Source organism: Lutjanus erythropterus, chromosome 1, assembly GCF_056507025.1.
Source record: "Lutjanus erythropterus isolate fLutEry1 chromosome 1, fLutEry1.hap2, whole genome shotgun sequence".
Classification (NCBI taxonomy): domain Eukaryota; kingdom Metazoa; phylum Chordata; class Actinopteri; order Lutjaniformes; family Lutjanidae; genus Lutjanus; species Lutjanus erythropterus.
The window spans coordinates 32,739,904-32,762,607 of NC_139317.1; the positions used below are offsets into that span (position 1 = coordinate 32,739,904).

The 22,704-nt window shown below is 39.3% G+C and overlaps 1 protein-coding gene across 2 annotated transcripts in view; it reads left to right on the forward strand.

Annotated features, from left to right (window-relative positions):
* The window catches only part of unc13c (unc-13 homolog C (C. elegans)), a 139,456-nt gene that overhangs the window by 65,960 nt on the left and 50,792 nt on the right, over positions 1-22,704 (forward strand). For both annotated transcript variants that reach the window (XM_084720181.1, XM_084720178.1), the window contains 4 exons: positions 7,334-7,423; positions 8,974-9,102; positions 18,581-18,714; positions 20,936-21,021. In XM_084720181.1, coding sequence (XP_084576307.1) covers positions 7,334-7,423; positions 8,974-9,102; positions 18,581-18,714; positions 20,936-21,021 — 439 coding nt within the window. The remainder of the gene's footprint in view (positions 1-7,333; positions 7,424-8,973; positions 9,103-18,580; positions 18,715-20,935; positions 21,022-22,704) is intronic.

Consider the following 22,704-nt stretch of genomic DNA (forward strand, 5'->3'; position numbering starts at 1 on the left):
ACAGTCACACACTCATTCTCCTGACCCTGTGCCATACTCTCACATGCAGGTACATAACGCAGACATGCACACAGGAACACACAAACCCACACCTTTGCACCCAAATGTGCAGAAATCCACATTGCTGCTCACTCACAGGTGTGCACCTGAGCATCCATACACACACACATATGTCCACACGTCTCCCCCGGCTGGTGGCAGGACACAGTGAACTATAACTGAAAGATGACTGTCTCACCTTTAATGTGACACAAAAGCCAATGTGTCATTGAGTGGGTGATTGCTTTAGCTCCCCTGTTCTTCGCCACGGGTTGCTGTGTGAAACCACATGTGATTACAGGGACACACCCTGATAGCAGCGCATCCTGCCGTCTGTCTACAAAGGGAAAAAAGAGAAGATGAGACAAGGACAGCAAGACAGAGACAGAGAGGACTTCAAGAAAGACAGAATGAAGTTGCAAATAACAAGGGAGGGATAAGGAGGATTTTGATGAAACAAGCAGAGAGAGTGAGTTGGAGGAGACGGGATTTGGACAAAAAGAGGGACAGAGTTAGAGGGGAAAGAGGGATGGATTCAGAGGGAGAGGAGAAACAGATGAAGGATGAAAGGCAGCATGGCAAGTGGGTGGCAGAGACAGAGGGAGAGGGTTAAGTGAAGGAGAGATGGCCTCTTTTATTTTCAGATGGCCTGGCTGTCTGGCGATGACACGTTCACTGAGAGCAGTCACAGAATATCACATTGGCTTCACCTGCCAGCACTGCCCTGCTGCTCCCTTGTCAAGCCTGCCACAGACCAGTGGTTCACGCGCGCACACACACACACACACACACACACACACACACACACACACACACACACACACACACACACACACACATACACACACACAAACAGTTCATACTCTCTCTTTCACTCTCTCAAGCCGTCCCACTGAGCCGGCCTGCCACTGCTGGACAGTAATAAGATTCAGATCTGGCTACTCCACCCGTTCACCGTATGGATTTCCCTATAATGATATTCTGAGAGAGAGATTGAGTTTGCTTTTGTAAAACAGAGGGCTTGAATCAGCAGAGAGGGAGCCGGGGTGCAGCTGCCACTCTGCATTTTGCTACATATGCGTTTCTTCCCTTTAAACTTTACTCGAACAGCCCTGATACACAGCGACACCTTGTATAGCCAGTATGTCCCAGCTGGGATTTGCAGGTTTCCCCGGGTCACGCATAAAAATCTAAGTATTCAGAGCGTGCTGTGAGGGATTTGGGCTGTTGGCTTAGTTTGGACAGTTTGATATAAAGTGCTGTTTGTTCAGTAAGCACCCCTGGGAGTTGTGCACTATTCTCCTAAAATGGAACTCGGTGCTGTATTACAGCGGGTCTTCAGAGAAACGGTTACTTAATGCAAACAGCTGGCTTGTTGCTTTCCACGGTGCAGTAGTTCCTGCTACTCCTCCAGTAAAAAAAAAAACAACAGAGAGTAAAATTGTTGCTCCACACTGTACCTGTAGCTCTGTACAGCAGGAATATGTCATATTATGTCATACTGAGCTGCTCTTGCAGCATACTGTTGAAGCATCACAGTAACAAAACATACATTGTGGATAATATCACCAATACCAGCAAGACATACAGTCAACAAAGATCTACGACTTCTTCTGTGCTCTCTCTGATTTTGTTCGCTGAATTGTTAAAACCTGTGCTAGTGAGCACGTGCATCTAAGGTGTCTGTGGCCCTATGTGAAATGCCATTTTTCAAGATAAAAGTGTCCATTTTAGAGTGGCCTTTTATTGTGACCAGTCCACTGCTCACCTATGCAACAATCATGGTGTTTAATCAGCATCTCTATATGCCGCAGCTGTCAGAGGACGGATTATCTTGGCATAGGAGACGTGATCAACTTTAAGACAAACAAACAAACAAACAAAAAATCATACAGGTATTTAGCGGAATCAACTATCTTTTCTCATTAACTTAAATGTACAAATGTACAAATTTTATTTATTCAAGTGAATTAAACTCAAAATGTCTGCTTTCAGAACTTATAAATATGAGTTCTCCAAACTTGAAGTCTTTGGACTTGAAATTAGTTGAATAAATGTCCTAAACAGAACAACTCATTAAATTAAGTTTCTAAAGAAACATGATCAGCATATTAACCAACTTCCCAGCATTCATTGTTTATGTCTCCTGAGATCCTTCTTTTTTATAGTCTGAAGAAAACATATATGATAAAAAAAAACTTTCTGTGCGTCTGTACGACATCACGGTTGACTAAAAACATTTATTTGTTTTGTTTCATTCATTCAAGTTAAAACTTTAAGACAGCTCAGGCAGTAACTTTTTAAGTGAAAACAAATAGTTTATTTACTTCACTAATTTGAACTAATTTGTGAGTAAAATTGGAGAGAAATTGACCTTTTGTGTGTATAGTAGAAGTCTTGGATCCATTACTTCAACTCATGAAAAATGGGAGCAAAAACAAAAGTGTTGCATTTATATTTCACAGTATCACAGTCTCCTATAGCACACAACCAGTCTCTGTCATCCTCACATGGCCGTCAAATATCATTTCATAGTTTCTAGAGGAAGAAGATGTTTAGAGAGCAAAGCTGAGTCTGCATAGTTGCAAGTATTTGGGATAATCTTGCTCTTTGCAGAGCAAAACCTGCATAATCCAGAGGTAGCCCTTTGAAATTTATGACAGACATTGTAAAAAGCCAAGCACGAGAGACAAGCTGGTATCACCTTTCAGAGTGCAGAAGATAAGAAACCTCTGTGCCAACACTGATGGGGAAAAAAAAAGAAATTCTTGAAGTTCATGAAAGGGCACAGAACTTAAAAGTTCTGCTCCAAAACTAAAAAGAAGAAAACACTGGTATTCATTGTTCATAAGTGATTTACAAGAGTTCTTTTCTGCCTAAAACGATGAGACACTTGCAACAGCAGAGGAAGTAAAATGCTTCATGTGGACCATAAGAGATGCTCCTTTTTTAACAAAACATCTCAAACATATACCCAAAATCCACACACAGAGATAGACTCTGTGGCGTATGCCTTCACTCAACATGGTCAGAGAACAGGGTGACCCGGGCAGTGTTCCTGTGGCAGTTTGAGGTCCAGTGCTCGTCAGTGCCTGACAGCCTCTGATCTCTTTTTCCACATGATTACCTGGACTGCCCGGTGTTTGACTAGCAAATTTTCTTTTAGCCCTTATGCTCCCTCTGAAATCTGCAGAGAATAAAAATTACAGTTTCAATCGTCCATTCAGATTTTGAATTTCAACCCAATGTTACATCACCCAAGAGACATGATATTCATACATGGTAATCATGTACCTGTGCAGGCTATAATATACACGAGGACCCAACTCATTTATTGTTTGGCCGATATTATGTTGTATAGAGAATACTGGCCGATTTATTGGTGTCAGATTTTTTTTTACTGCCCTATATTGGCTCAAAGATCTTGTATCTGTCAGGCCCTAGTATACACCAACATTTGTCTTCAAGGAGAAATCTGTAATATATTTACCATATTAAATCATAAAATCACCAAAATATGTCAGAGGAAAATGGCTGAAATACTTACTTCTCTGATGATACTACATTGTCATTTGAATTTTCTATTAAGGCCCGTAACTTGTGTTTTTGTTTGCCTGTTTCATGTTTAGTAGCATTGCTTAATGTTTGTCATATGAGTCTGTTTATGACGTAGATGTTTATAACAGTTAAATTGAGCAATATGTTAATGGGGTCTGACTGGCAGTAGCAGTTTTCAGAACAGCAGGCTTTTGTTTTTGGGATAACAGACTTAGCTTTACATTGAATTGACAGTTATAAACAGCCAATCATTTTACAGTGTAGGACTTGTTGCTTTTTATTATGCAGTTACAATTGATGCAAGCATCTTGTGCTTCTGTAGTGTTTCTGCAGGCTGTCTGAGCAGGCTGGGGGGAAAAACTTACTTCAACCCCAGACTGTATATTAAATATGATTTCAACTTATTTAATATACTGTGTATGGCTCTAACTCGCTACTTGGACTGCAGCAATAATTTTTGGATTAACAGTTGTTTCATATTGCTCCTTTGCATTATACAGTATATAAACATATACAGAATATACAATAAGGAAATGTGCTGACCTTTTTTTTAGTTTTGATGATAAGCAGTCACTGCTTTGCACTCAGTTTTGCACTCAGTGCGGGCACCGGCCCAACATAATATTCAATGTAGACCAGAACAAAGACCACAGAACAAAGAAGTAAAAGCTCATCAGCATCACTCACTCTTCGTCCCATCTCATAATGGACTTTCTGTCATCTTTGGAAAGCAGCGCTGATGTTGTCTCTACTTTTGGCTCAGAGATGGATGCTTTGCTTTTTTATTATGCTTGCCTGCTTCTGGGCAATAAATCTGCTTCAGTCTCCTTTGTTTTTCTGCTGATGAAGTTGGAGTTTCTCATTTTTGGAGTTTCATCTTTGTGTATTCAGACATAGTGGCTGTTTGAGGTAGACTTCTTCACACCGCTGTAACTAATTTTAAAGTAAGCCACTGTATTAATCATTTTTGCATGGTGGTCAGCAATACTGAGTTTTGTTAGTAATGTGCTACGGGTTCAAAACCGCATGCTGTTTTTTAAGCCAGTTAAGCATCACAAACTTGGTTTCCCGCCTGAAGCTGTGATTATAATTCAGATTAATTCCATTCAGTTGCTCTGTGCTTTACTCAGATGCAGTCAATAATGAATGCATTTCTGTGCACCCTTGCCATCTGCAATCAAAACAGGTTATGAAATACCAAATTAGATTGCTAGCTGAGATCATAACATTTTGAATATAGACGTGTGGATTTTGTGAGGAGCCCTCCTACCTCCTTTGCAGCAACCGTAATAAGTGTCAATGAGCACTTGACTTTACTTGATTTCAATCACTGTAATTACACAGCTAGATTACCTTTTGATGTAAAAAAACACACTAATTAAAATATTTAAAATGCCAAACTATGAAGCATTTTTTCCATTTAAATGTATAGAATATAAAAATTTTATTGTGTTTGCAGTTTGAATTAATCATTTAAATTCAAACCCAGTGGACTCAGTGGATCAGACCCTTGCTATCACTGAAAGGCAGACTGACAGAAGTGAAAATTGCTCGGTTTTTCTTTTCTCTGCAATTTCAGCTCTTTCATGGGTGATTTTGCTCTCCTAGATAAAGGTGTTAATGCCTCTATTGGAAAAGCAAGAAAGCACAGATTAGTTTGACATTACTTGAGGAATGCAGGGACCTGAGTGGGATTAGCTGTCTTTATTTTTCAGACTTACTTTTTAGCAACAAAATCACGCCGCAGTCTTAATTAGTTTCACTCTATAACAGTTGCTGTTCTGACACCCCAAAACAAACAGATAAAACACATTTTGAAGTGTTGTTGTAAATGTTCCAGCAGAAGGATTTCAGGAGGTGTACAAATAGCAGCGTTCAAGGTTGCAGTGCAAGTTATAAGATCCATGTTTCAGATGGACAGATACTTTCACTTATTCCTGAAGGCTACATACATGTGTGGTTCAGTGGAGTAACGGTACTGACCGATGCCGTTTATGGATGCTGTGACTGACACTGGTGGTGGTGGTGGTGTTTCAATAGCTGGAAAAGATTTTTTCTTTGTCTGTAACTGAAGGATTCATAGTAAAAGATTTATGCTGGGAGACGAGACAAGATGCTCGAGCTTCTTAAACATATTTTAAAATTTAAACTGAATGCAATCTTTCAGCTAGAAACAAATGATGAAATACTACTAACTACATATATTGTTTATATGAAAGGCAGTGATGCAAACTGCAGTTGAGTCTGAGGCAAAAAAACAGCTCAAAGCTGATTTTCTTCCCATCATTTTTTCCCATCAGCAGTAAAATATAGTATAACTGGTCCACATTTTCGTGTGCAGGATGTGTGTCAAGCTTGTTTGCCTGCAGGCTGTTTAGTTTTTCTGTACTGGGGGATGACACTTTCACTTCCAAACTAGATTGTTGCTATTAATCATGAGCCTATAGAGAAATGTACTGTAAGCTTTCAATGGACAGCTCACTGTCCGTAAAGCATTAGGAATAGTTCAGATTATTTGGCGTTGGATTGTATGAGGTACGTATTGAAAGTCAGTGTTTAAACAACAGTAGATGGTGGGAGAAGCAGAGAGCAATGAACTGCTGTATATCGTATGTATGTAGTTTATGCTATATTTAGACTATTTTCCTCTCTGTACTTTGCCATCAGACAGACTTTTACACCATTATACAAGCCAAATATCCATCTCTTCAAACCAACCACACTCAATAGATGGTGACAGGGGTAGACTGCGAGGTAAAATTGCTGAGGCTTGTATTATGGGGGTTTCCTATCAGAAAATGCTGTCTAATGGCAAAGTAAAGCAGTGGAAATAACAAAGTATAGCATACACTGAAACCGATACTGTTTTTCTTTTTGAAGTGGTTGCTGTTGTTGACCCTGTCCACAGAAGTTCATTGCTTAGCTTCCATGCTGCCCCTCTCTGCTTCTGGTCGACTGCCATCTACTGTAACTGACACTTTTGATAAATACCTCCTGCAATCCCACTTCAAATAATCTGAATTATCCCTTTAAAAGCTAACCGCATTTTTTTTTTTTTTTGGTTGCCTTTTTACTTTCGAGACCTGTTTTCAAGTTATGTTGAACAATCACTCTTCAAAACTCCATTGTCCGTGTTGTGTTTTGTGCTTCTTTGAAAACCGGTGGTCTTGAATCATTTATCAAGCCAATAAAAACCTGTTCGCTGCTTGTGTCCAAAAGATGTCAGGTGAGTTTTACTTCCACTGATTGGCTTTGATCTCAGATAGACCTTGTGCTTTCAAGCTGACAGGCTGCTGTGAAGATATGGCTTATTTCCTGAATCTCCGTTGTGCATTTATTGACAAGGTAGAGGAGGGATAGAAAACAGGCAACATTTTATTAGAGAACTGAGAGAGTAGGAGAAGTAGGATAATGTATGGGGCAGTGATGCCTTTCCTCAGGGCTGTCAGGGCTTTATATGCTCCCCGTCACGGTGCTCTGCACTGCCTGATGACTTCATGGCCCCGAAATAGAGGTTTTCATCAGCAGAGACCTCCCTTGTCCACTAAACGATTAGACAGACAGTCATTTCGTTATGATTGCTGGGCGTTGCTCTGTAATCAATTTCAATGTTTTGGCCTAAGTGATGTGATGTGGTGGGTGGCAGGGTGTGTGTGACGTTAAAAGGCTGCTTTCAACAAGATGTCCTCTCACCATGTTATTTACCTCTCTTGTCTGTCTGTCTGTCCTCCTCCAGGATAATTTCCCAGCAGGAAACCCAGAGCGTCTCCAAGATCTGAAGTCCACTGTTGATCTACTGACCAGCATTACCTTCTTCAGGATGAAGGTAGTGTGTGTGTATGTGTGTAGGTTGTAGGGTTTGCGTATGGATGTTAGAAATGCAGCGTCTGATTCTGCTTAATGATTTCGGTTCTTAAAGATTCTTAATTCAGGTCAAAACAGGTCACATGGTTATTTCAATTTAATTGTAAAATATTTTGATAATAGTTATTTTTTATGTAAAATGTAAAGATTTGCTGCTTTTCCTTTTACTGTAAATATTTAAACATTTCTTCACTCCAGCTGGAGTTCACTGATGAGAGTTGGGGTGTGTAACTTCTATATTAAAAGGAAGCGTAGAATTGACATCTTAAAATTGGTTAATGACAACTAAAGATATCCCATTTTAGACATGTAATATGATGGTGTTTGAATGTTTGTTATGACACTAGTGTGAGTGAAGTTTGTGTAAGAACTGATGAGCAGAATCAAAATTTCCTTTGGGATTGTAATTTTGGAACCAGTTCTAATATGGAACTGTTTTTATTGATACCCAGCTCTAGTAGGTTGTATGAGCGGAGTACAGTTTGAATGGTGGTGGGCAATGGGGGAGCATGGCACTCAGCTTAAGAGAAATTGAAAAAAAACATAAACGTAATAAATGTTGATGGAGCACAACACTAACTAATCTTTGTAGATGCCTAAAATACGTGTCATATATGACCTTTTTTTTATCACAGAATTGCTGTGCCATTGACGGACTGATGGAGACAGCTTCAATATGACCATAAAGCCCCCCAATGTTCAATTCTAAACATAAACCCACATTGATTTTAACCACATGTCATTTAGGTGAAATCAATCTGAACTCATAATTCCTGAAAACCTGTCTCTCGCTACACTATTGACCAGTCACATCCAAATGATTTATAGTTGCACGGTTTCTTTGACTGCACGCTGATGCAATGGGGTTGTGTTTACGTAATGTGTGTTGACCTGCATACTACAGTAAGCCACTATGTTTAAAATGCTCCCAGCTCTGTCTTGTGTCCTCTCCCTCCCTCTCCCCCCAGTGGTACGCCTTGTCTTGACTTGTCGTGCGCTATATGAAAAGCTTGCATCCATTCAAGCTGTCTTTTGGCGGGAGTGGGGGTGTAGCGCCAGAGCACTGAGGCATAGCTAAGATGGCAGCTGTGAGCAAAGGAATGAAAACTGTCACTTTAGGTTATCAAAGCTTTCACTCTGTGCCGTACCCATGCTGAGCTTTACTGCGAGTACACACTGCCTTACTATACGATAAACTGCACACACACCTAAATGCCAGTCTGGCCACATGTCAATTATGATATACATAATAGATGTAAGAAGGTTGCCCTTTTTTCCACAAGGAAGTGATATCTTCGCATTAATATTTCAGACATGTAATATGATATCATTACGTTATCACTCCACTGATGGATGGTACTGTACATAGTGATGCATTAAAGACAAAGTAACCATCAACAATATAGATGATAGTATACAGTATAAACTCCTCTGAGACCTACGCCTAACTCTGAAGGAATACATTTTAATCATGGTTTGTATGTGTGTGTGTGTGTGTGTGTGTGTGTACAGGTACAAGAGCTCCAGAGTCCACCAAGAGCCAGTATGGTAGTGAAGGACTGTGTGAAAGCCTGTCTGGACTCCACGTACAAATACATTTTTGATAACTGTCACGAACTGTACAACCAACTCCTCGACCAGGTAAACAGCTTCTGATTGTCACGACTAATCAACCTTTTCAGCTCATTCAAGTCAGTCCTCTGCACGAGTACACATGTCAACTCTGCAGACTCACACACCTTGCACAGAGTGAATAGGTGCCAAATGTTGAGAACTCTGTGTTGCTCACATTACATCTTGATGATGGTGATGATGATGATGATGACGATGATGATGATGATGATGATGATGATGACAATGATGATGATGATGATGATGATACAGAACAAGCTGAAAATCTTTCTTACATCAGCTCCATTTACAACATCACAGAAAAGACAAAAAATAAGACAAGAAGCCTGCATTTAACATCACAGTCACAGAAGAGAATATTCACAGATTGACGTATAAACAAGTTCTTTAATCTAACCTCATTAAATTGTGGAACCCTGTATCTCTGAATTGAGGGTAACAATCTGTATTCACTGTTCAGAACATGTCTGGGATCAAAAACAATGTTGTTGCACAGTCTTAATATTTTATTATGGCAGGCTGATTCATTCAACGTTTCTCTTGCAGTTGTAGTGATGCAAACAATCACACAAAAAATACACAAACATGATTTTGAAATATAGGTTGAGAAAGAAGGGTTACTGGACTATAGTTGTCTGTGCATTCATTTGTGTCAGAAAGGTGAAGAGGAGGGTAAGGTGCTGGATTATAAAGTGTGGGTTGTTTAATCAAAGGTCTCAAATCTGAATCATTGCCTTCCTCAGCCACCGTGTCTGCGCACCGATCCAGTCTGGTCACCAAGCTGCCATCTCAATCGATTGACCCGTTTAACCTGAGTCATGTGTCAGTCAAACCCTTGACTGAATCACTTCCTCCTATACTGACTTCCTAAACATACCGTCAATCATATAGGCATTGTTCTTTTTTAAAAAAAGAGAACAGGGAGGCAAATTCTGCTCTGAATGTTTTTTCCTTTATATCTGGTTTCTTATTTTAAATTATGTGTTTTGTTAGTTTTTCAAAATCCAAATCTTGAGGCACTTCTTTATCTTAAAAACCAACAGCAAATGTTGAAAACTGAATATTAATGCAACTGCATTTATAAAAATGCATTTGTTCACCCCTGGGTTAGTTTAGGATTTGTCTGCAAAATGTTAAGCTTTAGTGTTACTTTGTTTCTTTCATTATAGTCTCTGTTGTTATAGCTTCTCTGGCTGTGAAAGCCATAACCCAGCCCACTATTGGCCCATCCAGAGGAAACAAACACTCAAGAAAATATTATATAAAGGCCATTTGTAACAAGGAGATTTGTATTTATGGATAGCATACACTGGATAATGGCAAGGGGACTAATAAAATCTTGGCTGATATGTTTGTTGTTATTCTAAAGGTTCTTTGGTAACATTTTCTGCATTTCTGGATCTTGATTTGATGAGTTAACACAGTGTGAGCACAAGCTGCTAAAATTTAATGAGAGCAAAGAGAAGCATACCTGCTCTGCTCATTCATGCGATCACATTTAATTTACAAACTCGCTGCTTAACGTCTCTTAATTAGCCAGGTAGACGCAATACTAACTAGATAAGTCACATTTAATGAGTCTTTAGGAACTTAGTACCTGCTTTATTGCAAAAAGAAAACTGTTTAAGTTTACTGATGCAGCTTGCTTAAATTCAGGAGAACACCTGAAGAATCTGCCTTTAAAAACACAATATGCATAATAATACATTATATGATATTAGGGGTCTCTCACATTAAAACAGTAACTAAAGATGTAGTTTGATGGTTTTATGAAGTAGTGTGGGATCATGGGAGTTGTGGTCTTCACTTTTAACAACCACCATAGCTGATGAAAATTGATCTGACATGAGTCTAACAGAAACCGTGTTCATGGATGAGGTAATATAAAAGTTTATTCATATTTTGTTTAGTCACGTTCACTCCCTTCCACATCTCTGATGTATCCGACTTAACCCATGTTTTCCCAGAACTTATAGCAACTAGATAGCAATGGCTAGCAGTAAACGGATTGTTACCTTGAATAATTTATGAATTTCTCTGTTTTGAACATTGTTGGAAAGTAAAATATGTAACATATGTGCTTTTTAGGATATTGTAATGTGAAATGTTACATATTCAAGCTTTAAATACTGGTAGTCCTTAAAAAGTTATTCATGTTGAATACAATTATTGCATCCACTTTCACCCCTAATTCATTTGCAAGAAACTTAAGGTAAAATCCTGGCATCCTCTCTTTCACCTCATGCCTTCATTATGAATCACCTTCACCTGCCATAAACCCAATGTTGCACCTTCCCTTTCAGCTTTAGTGTGCGTTGTCTTGGTGTGTGACAATGCCAGGACAATATAAATTCAATCCAGTGTGGCTGTAAATCAACAGGCTGTATATCACGGTTGACATTTACCTTACAATAAAAATGTACTCCGAATCTATTGCTAACTTTGAAGGCATGAAGGACTTCAACCTTCTGGGAAAGAGTCTGTGCTGAAGAGCCATTTAAAATCAGCCAAGCACCCTGGCAACACTTATCTGATGCAAATCGCCATTCCATCTATTCAGTCCTCTTTTGGCTCTCTAATGTCCAGATGGGTAATATATAAGCACAAAAAAAAGTTTCAGTGTGCACAATATGCAAAATCTGACATGAAAGCATCCTGCCATACTGCCTCCTCATGTAAGAATATATCACTAGCATGCCATGAGCAGCTGGAGGCATGTTCTCATATTAAGAACTCACAGATCACTTAATTACATTTTCAAGAAACACAGCATCACCCAGTCCTCATTTATGGTTTGCCTCTCCGAACACAAGAAGATTTCTATGTGCTAGTTTACTTGCTTTTGCCTCGCCCGAGTAATAATCAGGCAACAGGCAGCTCCGCCTGATTATTTTACGGTTTACTTCCCAAGGAGAATGGCCTCCATGCCACATAAGATAATGTCTTTTAAGATAATGTGTGCAATCCGCTCAAAAGTTGAATAATAAGCTTCCTTTGTTTAAACAGCCTGAGGGGTTGTAAGCAATTACCAAACCGGAGAGATAGACACTTTGGCTAATTACATCTTCGTCCACCACAGTTTCACAATTGACAGCCTCTCCATCAATGCTTCCTCCATGGCAGAAGCAAAAGGCATCTTCTTCAGCCCAAAGCAAATCTCACTGCGACTATGAATTATTATGTTCTCATACACTAGGTAGCCTTTGACTCAGTGGATAGAACACATTACAGACCCCAATTCTCCAGTCGCTAACAGTGACTGAGTGCAGCGACACAAGAGCCGACATGGTGGCCAGGCAGGCAGTGAAATATCCCAGCCACGACAAGGCATCTTGCATAACATAACAACAAAGCTCTCTGCTTCTGCCAGGGCGTAAAATGACGCGGGGGGGAGGAGGGGCACAGGGAATCTAGCTTAACAGTTTCTTAAGTCCTGGCAGGAAAGGAAGGATTTTGAAAAGCAAGGCAAAGGGGAAATGAAAAGAGGGCATCAGAATCATGGAAAAGGGCAAGGAAAAAACATAATTTTCTCTCTGGCTCAGGAGGAATGTGGAGTGGCAATCATGGTGCACAGATTGATGCCTGGTAGATGTGCATACATCTATGAAAGAAATGTACATAGTGTATATATGCACACATACAGTATGTATTATGCAAATATTAATGCATAAGTAGACATATGATTAGAGGCAATCTGCTTTTGAAGAGGGAGGTGGGTGATCCTTGACAGGCGTGTAGAGGCAGGCATCTGCCGTGCACAAGAGCAGCAGACGAGCTCCAAGACTCCCCCACTTGTTACTGAGCGAGCAATTCAAATTGATTCGATAAGTATCTCTCGCACTGGCATTATCACATATTTGCAGACAATACCCAAATGATCGATTTAACTGTGTTTGAAGAAGGCTTTGTTTGTTCCCAGAATGTCCATACATGAAATATATACACATCCAACCTATTTTCACTGAGCCTGAGCCTTAACATGTACTGCAGCAGCCTCAGTTCCACCCACAGCTATTTCTCTTGGGAATTTGATCATATTCTCCACGAACAACCTTCAATCAGACACTCTGTAATTTATGTCACATTGTGAGAATTGATGAGGAGCCGATTGTATGCTAATGCTGATTTCTGCCACACAGGGCCCCAAACTGCTAAACAATAAACATAAACCACTTGCTACCCTCTAGAGGAGTGATCGGCTGTTATGAATATTTCTGCCGGTGCCCCAACCATCCAGTGCGCTGGAAGTAGTGCAGCTCCACTGTGCTCTTATTGTAGTTCAGTACAGTATTCACCTCCTAGCACAGCTGAGAGTGAAGCCCCTGGGTGTGTTGTTGACTGTAAAAAGACAGCAGGCTACTTAATCACCTTTAACAATGTGTTTGTAGCTGCTTGAGGTGAATACAGATGAGCAAAGGGAGTCTACAGTACATTTTAGTGGGATGCATCCTGCATCCAATTTAGTAGGGATGACACAACCTTCATTGTCCTTCATACAATCATACAGCGACGCACGCACGCACACACACACAGATAAAGTACATGCACAGACAGGTTTTTGCATATTTGACTCACCTCCTGGAGAGATATTTGTTTCATTATTCATGCCTCTAATTTAAGAGAAATTTATCTTGCTGCATGTAGCAGCATATCTCCCCCTGATGGTCCAGCCCTCTTATACCAGGACATACCTCGCTCTTTGAAGTAACCAGCACTATTCTAATTTCATAAACTATGAATTAGGGGGAAATGGATTGTAGGCTTATTTCGTATTGCTTTGATCTAAACTTATACATTGCTAATTTTCTTTGCACTGGTAATCACGTGTTAACTGCTCAGTATTTTGAATTTCTTAATTAATGGACCAAGCAAATCTGTCTTTGGGGCTGCTTGCTTTAATTTATGATAACAACGTTGACTCACTTCTCAGTCATTCTAGCAGTTCTAGCAGCACATACTAGACCTCATGCAGAAATATTCACTTTAATTTTCTTATATTTTCTCTTAATTTTCTGTTTAGAAGAAAGGAAATTAAAAGCTTTTTGCCATTTTTATCAACTGATCAGAGCTTAAAGGAAAAGCTTTATATTTCCTCTTGCTCTTTAATTTTAAAGTGATATATGTAACATTTCTGCATTAAGTACATACTTAAGAGACTAAAAGTTTGTCTGTGGTCTGTAAGTTAATGAAAAAAACACTGGACTTTATAATAGCAGGTATATAAGAGGGCTGGACTATCAGGGGGAGATATGTTTTAGCTGATGTAAGAAGCTAAGCTCCTAAAAAATTGATCTGCTGATCATCAAAACTGATCCTATAATTGTTATAGGATCGGTTTTGATATATTATAGTATAATGTATCTGTTTAAGCCATGTATAGACTATATTTATGCAAATCATTTTGTAGCCATGACGTGGTGATATACACAAAAGTGTGCATATTGTCCCTGAATAATAGGTCAAAAGCTGTTCAAACTGCTGCTCTTGTATCCTATTCTGTGTACTTTGTCAGATTAAAAAGTGTGTGACAGTGATCCCACAGTAATAAGCCCTGAATCACTGCTGTACAAGACACCTCATTTTCGTCCTGTCTCTGGTTTCTACCTGTTAGTCATTGTAATATTAATGTAATGAATATTAGAACACCTGTAAAGTAGAGTGATACATGTGGTTAAAAGTCCCAGTACTGTTGTACTCTATATCGGCACACATGGAATCAGTCAATCATCCATTCAAAAGTACTTGGTCAGACCTAACTTGTGCATAATGAATGATCTAAAATACTTAGAAGCAGTAAGGCAGGAAATGTGTGAAGACTTTTAAAATATGACGCCTTTTACTGTTTAATTATTCAGGTCCAAATGCACTGTGGATCAAAATGGCCTTATGTTTTTGTTTTCTTGCTAAATATTTGTGATCAAAACAAGTTTTACTTAAACGCTAACAAGTTTTAATTTTCATTAAGTTTCAATGTTCATCATTAATACCAACTTTTATGTTGATCATTGCCAATTTGGCAGTCACAAACATTTTAAAAATAATATAAAAGTGGTATTTTAAGTGATATTGATATACTTTTGTTTTAAATCTATGCCAGCATTTATTTGGATTAGTGCCAATTTATGTTGCCTTGTATACAAGTACTCTCACATAGTGATGATAAATTCAGTTATTATTTTTGGAAGCTAAAAAAGTAGGGATGCACTGTTCGACCAGCCAGGGAAAGGAACTGCACCTCATATCCAATTCTGTACTGGTCAAATTCAAACACATGCTCCACGTGACGGTCATGTCATGCATGCAGCAACAAAGGCAGCAATGTCACAGCCACAACATCGCTGGTTACAGCCACACACATTTGACAAACACTTGTGTGAATTTGGCATTAGTGACTGATTCCAAGAACAGGATAAAGAGAAGACAAACAGTCTACAAGAAGACAGTGCAGCTGAGCAGCTCACGGTGTCGCTGAACAACAGTGAGCCTTAGACCTGTTTAACTTCTGCTTTTTTTTTCTCACTGCAAGCTTTACTACAGCAAGCTGTTGCACTGCATCAGTGTCAGGTTTGTTTACATCTGCTTCCATGAGATCATGTGAAATCACGTTTAATACAACATCTCGTGACCCTCTGATACATAGTCTTAATGTAATTGTATAATAAGGCCTGGCTGTAACCTGGAACACTTTTGAAGAAAATGTAAAAGTTACTTAATAGTCAGTGTTTTATTATGAACATCTGAGTTAATTTTACATTTAAAAAAGTTACAAAGATTTTTGTGCATTCTGTCAATTATAGTAAAATTGAAATTGTCCAAAATCGGAATCAACAGGTTAGACCTATAAAAAAAAAAATCGGAAATTGCTATTAGCCAAGGAAATCGGTGTATTTGTTAAAAGAGTGGTACCAGGTTATGGGTAGGAAACACCTTTGAACCACCACATGCATCTCTTTAAACTTTTCTATATTATGAAGGAAACTATGTAGGTGTTTCCCTTTATGTTGTTCCTTCAGTATTTTTTCTCTTGTCAAGAGCATACTGGGGGCACAAAATTTATTGAGTTTGTCTATGTTGCAATTTGTGCAAGGTTGGCCCATGCTTTGGGAAGAGTGCCTGGACTATAAGAGAAGAGTAAAAGTAAGTAAATACTGGTGGATCCCAGAAAACATTGGGTACTAACCAAATATGAAAAAATGCCGATGGAAACAAAAATAAGCTGAAATTTGTTCATAATTCCTACATGAGGCCCATACTGCAGATCAGTTACACTTGGGTACATGTAAATCCAGGCTCATATACATCCAGTTTGAAGATTCTGTTATATATATTCAGACTGCCTCCCTGCTGCTTCCACATTGGAAACCAGTGCATTTTTCATGTCTTGCTACATAGCAAACATAAGTGAATATGCAAATTAGAAATTCACCAGCCTTTGATCAATATGATGCCGAGGATAGAACCTCCCATGGAATGAGTAGTAATCTGTTCTCACGGCCATGGCACACAGGGTGATGGACTTAAATTTTCCAGCCACAAACCCAAATGATTAAAGTAGTGAAGCCTGCGTTGACACGATCGACTGTCACCGAATCAGCTGTAAGCCCTGTCTGTGTTTCTTGTTCCTGTGAGATTAAATTCTGTAGCTTCTCCAGCTGCAACGTAAGCAAGACATGCAACAGTATTACATCCACTGCACCACCAGATATTTAAAACAAGAAGTACAAGTTGATTATTGTAGGAATTGATTAGATTCTAAGGATTGCATTTTATTTCCATTTCCACAGCTCTTGCTACGTTAGTACGCTTAGGGTTGTTAAATAATTCAGCCTAAATTATTCAATAACTGATTTGAACATGTTTCATTTTTAACGCAATTTCCAAGCATACGTTTTGCTTCAGTCAGAGTAACATACGCAATTGAGAGAATGTGTGTTGCATCCTCTTGAGCTGGCAAGTCCCCACAGTCCAGAGTATATTTGTCATTGTCAGTGTACATAAGCATGGGTGTGTTTGCGTTTAATCACGTTTGCGTATGATACAGATCTGTCAGTACGGCTGAGTTTGTTCCAGTGTGTGCACACAGCTCTGTGTGTGTGTGTGTGGCCTTGCTGCTTTTCTGTGGAAACTATTCGTGGCAGAATGAAAGACTGTGACAGTTAGTTGCTGACTGGAGATCAGTGTGATTGCACTCAGTGTGGGGCGAACAGATGGTGGAATCAGTGAGAGGTTTTTAGATTCAACACCTTTCACCCCAGGACAGCCACAGAGATTTCTCTGCAACACACTGTGACGCACACCCGCATCTCCGTAAACACATTAATGCACGGTGATAACACTTTTACAATTACAAGATTTCAGTTGTGGTTGATTTAGCAACACCCGTTAATAAAAGAGGCAACAGCAAGTGCAGTTTCAGGCTGCAGGTCCTAGAAATCTGTGGGAAACACTTGTTTAGCAGCTACTTTTTCAAGCATACAACACAGTCATTCTATTGCCTGCTGCAGAGATGAGGTATTTCTGTAGGCCAAAATGCAAGTTGGCTTCACTCCGGTTCCCTCCACAAATAGCCAATGGGATTTTTCCATTGGATTTTGGATTAGTGCAGAAAATAAGCTGACTTGCAAACAATTGTTTATGATACTTTCATGTTTTGTTCAGTGAGATAATCTTAATTAATGAACACCACTTTTATGATTTTTGAAAACATAAATGCAATCGCCAGAAGTAAAAAGCTAATGTTAGCCTGTAAATGAATGACGCCAAAGTTACATGACTCAACGTGACCACTGCTAAGTGATTAGTGTTTGTCATGATGATGCTTAATGTCCACAACATCCACTGTAATGTCATTTAAACACTTGTCTGCAACTGCCTTTTTTAAGACATGTCAAAGCTTCAAAAATCACGAGTGGGCTATGTATTGATGCATTTTATGTTGCAGAACAAATTGTGAAAATCTCCTGTCCTTGTGATAACAGCAGACCTTATTTCAGGCATCTAACCAAAATCTCTTTAAAAAAAACAAACAACAAAAAAAAAAAACATTTACTTTCAGACAATGTAACAAAAAGTGCTAATATGCTAACTTATTTCCAGGTTTTAGGACTTGGAACCTCGACGGAGGTGAAAAATATTATGAAAGATGAAAAAAGAGCAAGAAGCCGAGCCTTACCCTGCAGTGAAAATACAGCTTAGCTTCCTGTTCCTTACTTCTCATTCAGTTCAATTCAAATGAGCTGCAAGTATTTTATCAACTGCAAAAAAATGACATGACAAGATAATATTATGACATGCAATACAGATGATATTAATGTGTTAAAAAGTCTGTTACAACAACAACCATCTTTGTTTGGCCTTCTCTTTGTGATCCCAGACAACTTGTTATTTTTGCTACAAACTGAAATCCAAATTGCCTTATCATCACATCTGCTGCTTCACCCTCAATAAACTGTTTTCTGACTCACCATCCTAATTTCCTTCCTCATAGAGTCGGAAGCAGGACATTCCCAGAGACGAGCAGGGTCCGTCGATAAAGAACCTGGACTTCTGGCCAAAACTCATCACTCTAATGGTGTCTGTAATCGATGAGGACCGGACGGCTTATACCCCAGTCATTAACCAGTATGTACCTCTTTATCATGCCATGCATGCTTTTCATCAAGCAGTCTAATCAAAAACATGGTTGAAGTGTTCTTAATTGGTTGCTTTTCCCGCTTTTGCGGTAAAATATATGCATGTAATTTTACACTAGATTTAAAGTTATTCATGACCATACTGAAAATACCTAACATGTTGAGAGAGGTTGAGCTTTCAAATATTTACTTCTTTTTTTAATATTTATACTGAGGGACAACAACAGGGGAAACGGAAATTTGCACTGTATTTATTTAGTTATTTGGCTTAATTAAGGCCTATTCTTGCTTTGTTGTTCATCACAAAGAATGAAATGGACGAGGCAGAGAGTTTCTTAAAGTATCAACCCTTATTAATTGTTATTTTTAAGAATGTGAGGGGAAAGAAAAAAGCCTCTCTGTCCATCAGTTAACTTGTCAATTTGAAAAATGTATTTACTGATTGTGGAGACATGAATGACTACAGTGTTGCGCACGAAGGCTGTGAGGCACGGAGAGAAGGCAGCAGTAAAAAATGCTTTGTATGGTGAGCCATGGTATGGATGGATAAAAGGGAAACAGTGTTGCTGAATTATATAACAGATGAGAGTCTTGTTTGTAAAATAAGAAAAAGAAGGAAAAATACAGGATGGCGGGCTGGTTGTGGTGCTGGTGTTGAGGGGTGCGCAAAGATGTTTGTATTTGTGTCCTTCCAATGATTTGGTTAATAAAATCAAACAAATTACACCACCTGAAGAAAATGGAGCGCAGCTCGCCACAGAAGAAATGAGATGAAGCGCATTTTTCTCTTTCTGTCTTGCTCATACATATCCTCTCATATACTCTCGCCTCCCCCTTTTTCTTTTCTCCTTCCTCTTGCTGATTTACGATGCTTATTAAGACTCTGTTTATGCCCTGAGCTTTCTCTCCTACACTGTCTAATGATAGATTTGCAATATTCATGCCCATTTCCTCCACATTCTCCCGGTCAAGTTCCAGAGTGACAGCAACTCTGGTGCTTTTTCACAATAAACCCAGGAGTGGACTTGTTACCTTTAAATAATGGGATCTGCTGCCAGAGGAAAAGAAAATGTTAGTTTGTTGCTCTGAGCTGAGGATATTTACTCGGGAATCTAGCCTGGCATTATTTGAGCCAATAGGCTGATCTACAGAATTATTTTATGATTGGAAATGTAAAATTGGATGTGGCAGTTGTTTTTAAAAGTGTAAAGGATAAGAAGCTTTAGAGATTATTTCCTGAAATACTCATCATGATGACTGTAAACCACATAACATCGTTTATTTTACCACACAGAAGTAGATTGTAAACCATCTCTACAGCCGTGCACAGTGGCTGCAGATGTTACATTCATTTTTTGTCATGCAGAGTTTTCATTGTCTGCTTCGCCTGCAGTACACCATGTGGGTGCACGATGAGACTGAAGAATAACTGAGGTTGAGAGGAAGATTCTCAGAGTGATAGAGATGAAGGAGGGAGGAATTGTTTCTGGGATTCTTGTTTTTTTCTTTTTTCTCCACTTGCCATTGGGAGCACAAATCCGCCTCCTAGTCTCAGTGTTTGTTCCTTTGCTCCATAAAAGGATGAGCTGAAGGTTGGGGAGAGGAAAGTTTATGAGTGTGCGTGTGTTTGTGTGTGCGCATGCTTGATCATTGGTTTCTGTCAGAGTGTCCTGGCTGAGCAGATGATTATTACTTCAACAGAGATCGTCAGACAAATGTGTTTGTTGTTGCGAACTGGGCGGTCTCCTGCAAAAGTAAAACATTTCCAGATAAATTGACCTTTCTCAGGCCAAGGCCTCGTCATCTATAAATGTCCTCCCATCACTGTCTGAAGATACGGATAATTAAACCATTGACATCTCACATTCAAGCTTTGACTGAAAATCTATAAGCATTCAAAATAGCAGATTACTTCCAAATAGGCTGCCACCCTTTCCCTCCTCTCCCTCCTTTGCTCTGTCATTTTCTGCTGCATTTTTTTCCCCCCTCATCTTTAAGCCCCTCTGCATGTGTCTCCATTCCGCCCCAATTCAACCAGGTTTGGAAATGATGGGGGATTATTAGATTATGAGATTCACCAACCATGTCTTCTTGCACATCTGTTAAGTCGTTTGTTAGAGATTCAGGCTGGGCCAAGCCATCAGGCCACCCAGTCGAGCGTGTCATTATACGGAAATGAGTGTGATTGGAATCCGTTTCAATTCCACCAGGTTTCCACAGGAACTGAGTGTGGGCCACATCAGCGCTGAGATCACGTGGAACCTCTTCGCCCTGGACATGAAGTATGCAATGGAAGGTCAGTAAGGCTTCTCATGAGACGTCTCTTGATTGTGTGTGTGTGTGTGTGTGTGTGTGTGTGTGTGTGTGTGTGTGTGTGTGTGTGTGTGTGTGTGTGTGTGTGTGTGTGTGTCTGTCTGTCTGTCTAAGTTATCTACTGGGAGCTGGAGATAAACGTTACAAACTGATGGGGTGTTGGTGAAGAATAATAGATTACACTTTAAAACAAGTCACACAACATCCTGAGTAGTTACCACTGAATTTGTAACTGCTTGTTAGCTATTCATTAAGTCTGGATTATTTCTACAAGCCTTCCAAATTCCAAAAAAAATCAGACTCTGTGCAAAACATAAGCAAAACCAGAGTGCAATGATTTGCAAACACTTTTCAACCTATATTTGATTGAATACAGTATGAAAACAAGATATTTGATGTTTGAACTGATATACTTATTGTAAATATACACCGATTCTCAATTGGATGCCTACAATACTTTCCATAGAAGTTAGGACAGGGGCACTTGTGATACTTCGTATTTTCTTTTAACAACACTCAGTAAGCGTTTTGGAACTGAGGACACTAATTGTTTAAATTTTGAAAGCAAAATTACTTTCCACTGTTGCTTGATAGATGACCTAAGGATCTCCATAATTGTATTTTGCACTTCATTACGTGCCACACGTTTTCAATGAAAGACAGATCTGGGCTGCAGAAAGGCCAGTTTAATACCTGAACTCTTTTACTCTGAAGCCACACTGTTGTAAGACATGCAGGATGTGTCTTGGTATTGGTTGGCTGGAATAAGCAGGGATGTCCCTGAAAAAGACGTCATCTGGATGACAGTTAACCATGATGTCATGGGCAGTAACAAATCCCCATACCATCACAGATGCTGACTTTTGAACTTTGTCTTGGTAACAATCTGGATGGTCCTTTTCCTCTTTAACCTGGAAGACATGTTGTCCATGATTTCTGAAATGTGGACTCGTCAGACCACAGCACACTTTTCCACTTTCTGTCAATCCACCTCAGATGAGCTCGGGCCCAGAGAAATCAGCTGTGTTTCTGGATGTTGTTGATATATGGCTCTCGTCTTTGCACTGTAATAAATTGAAAAGAGCCCAAAAAGGATTTGCATTCTGCTCATATTCACATTTCACACAGCGTGCCAACTTTTTGGAATTGGGGGATTTGCAATTTGTTGTTCTCCCCACTCTGTGTTGCTGCTCAGTGTTAAGTGTTACTGTGTTATACCTCTCTGTATCTGAGTGTTGTTTATTGGCTCATGTCACAGTGTTGTTTATCGGCCGTGTCTGGCTGTGGTCAGCTCTGCTGCCTATCTAGATTACACTTCCCTCTGTTACACTCTATTGATCATTAAAGAGGAAGTGGAGCTTCTTTTAATCAAGATAAACAATTGATCAATGGTTTAATCAAAAACAGATGAGATTCTCAGGTTTGTCTGTGTGCAACTTTGTGTATGTTTATTTTTGTACGTTTGTGTCCAGTTGAATACGGAGTAAGAGGAAAAGTGGAGACAGTTTACTTTTAAATTATTTATGGGACATTTAACTTTCAAAGGGATTTATAATTCAGTATTCAATTTAGTCAGATTTAAAGGAATACTCTGCAGCGTTTTCCTCAACAATGTATAGACTCACACAACACAGCCCCTCTAAATCATCACTTATGACCCCTAGAA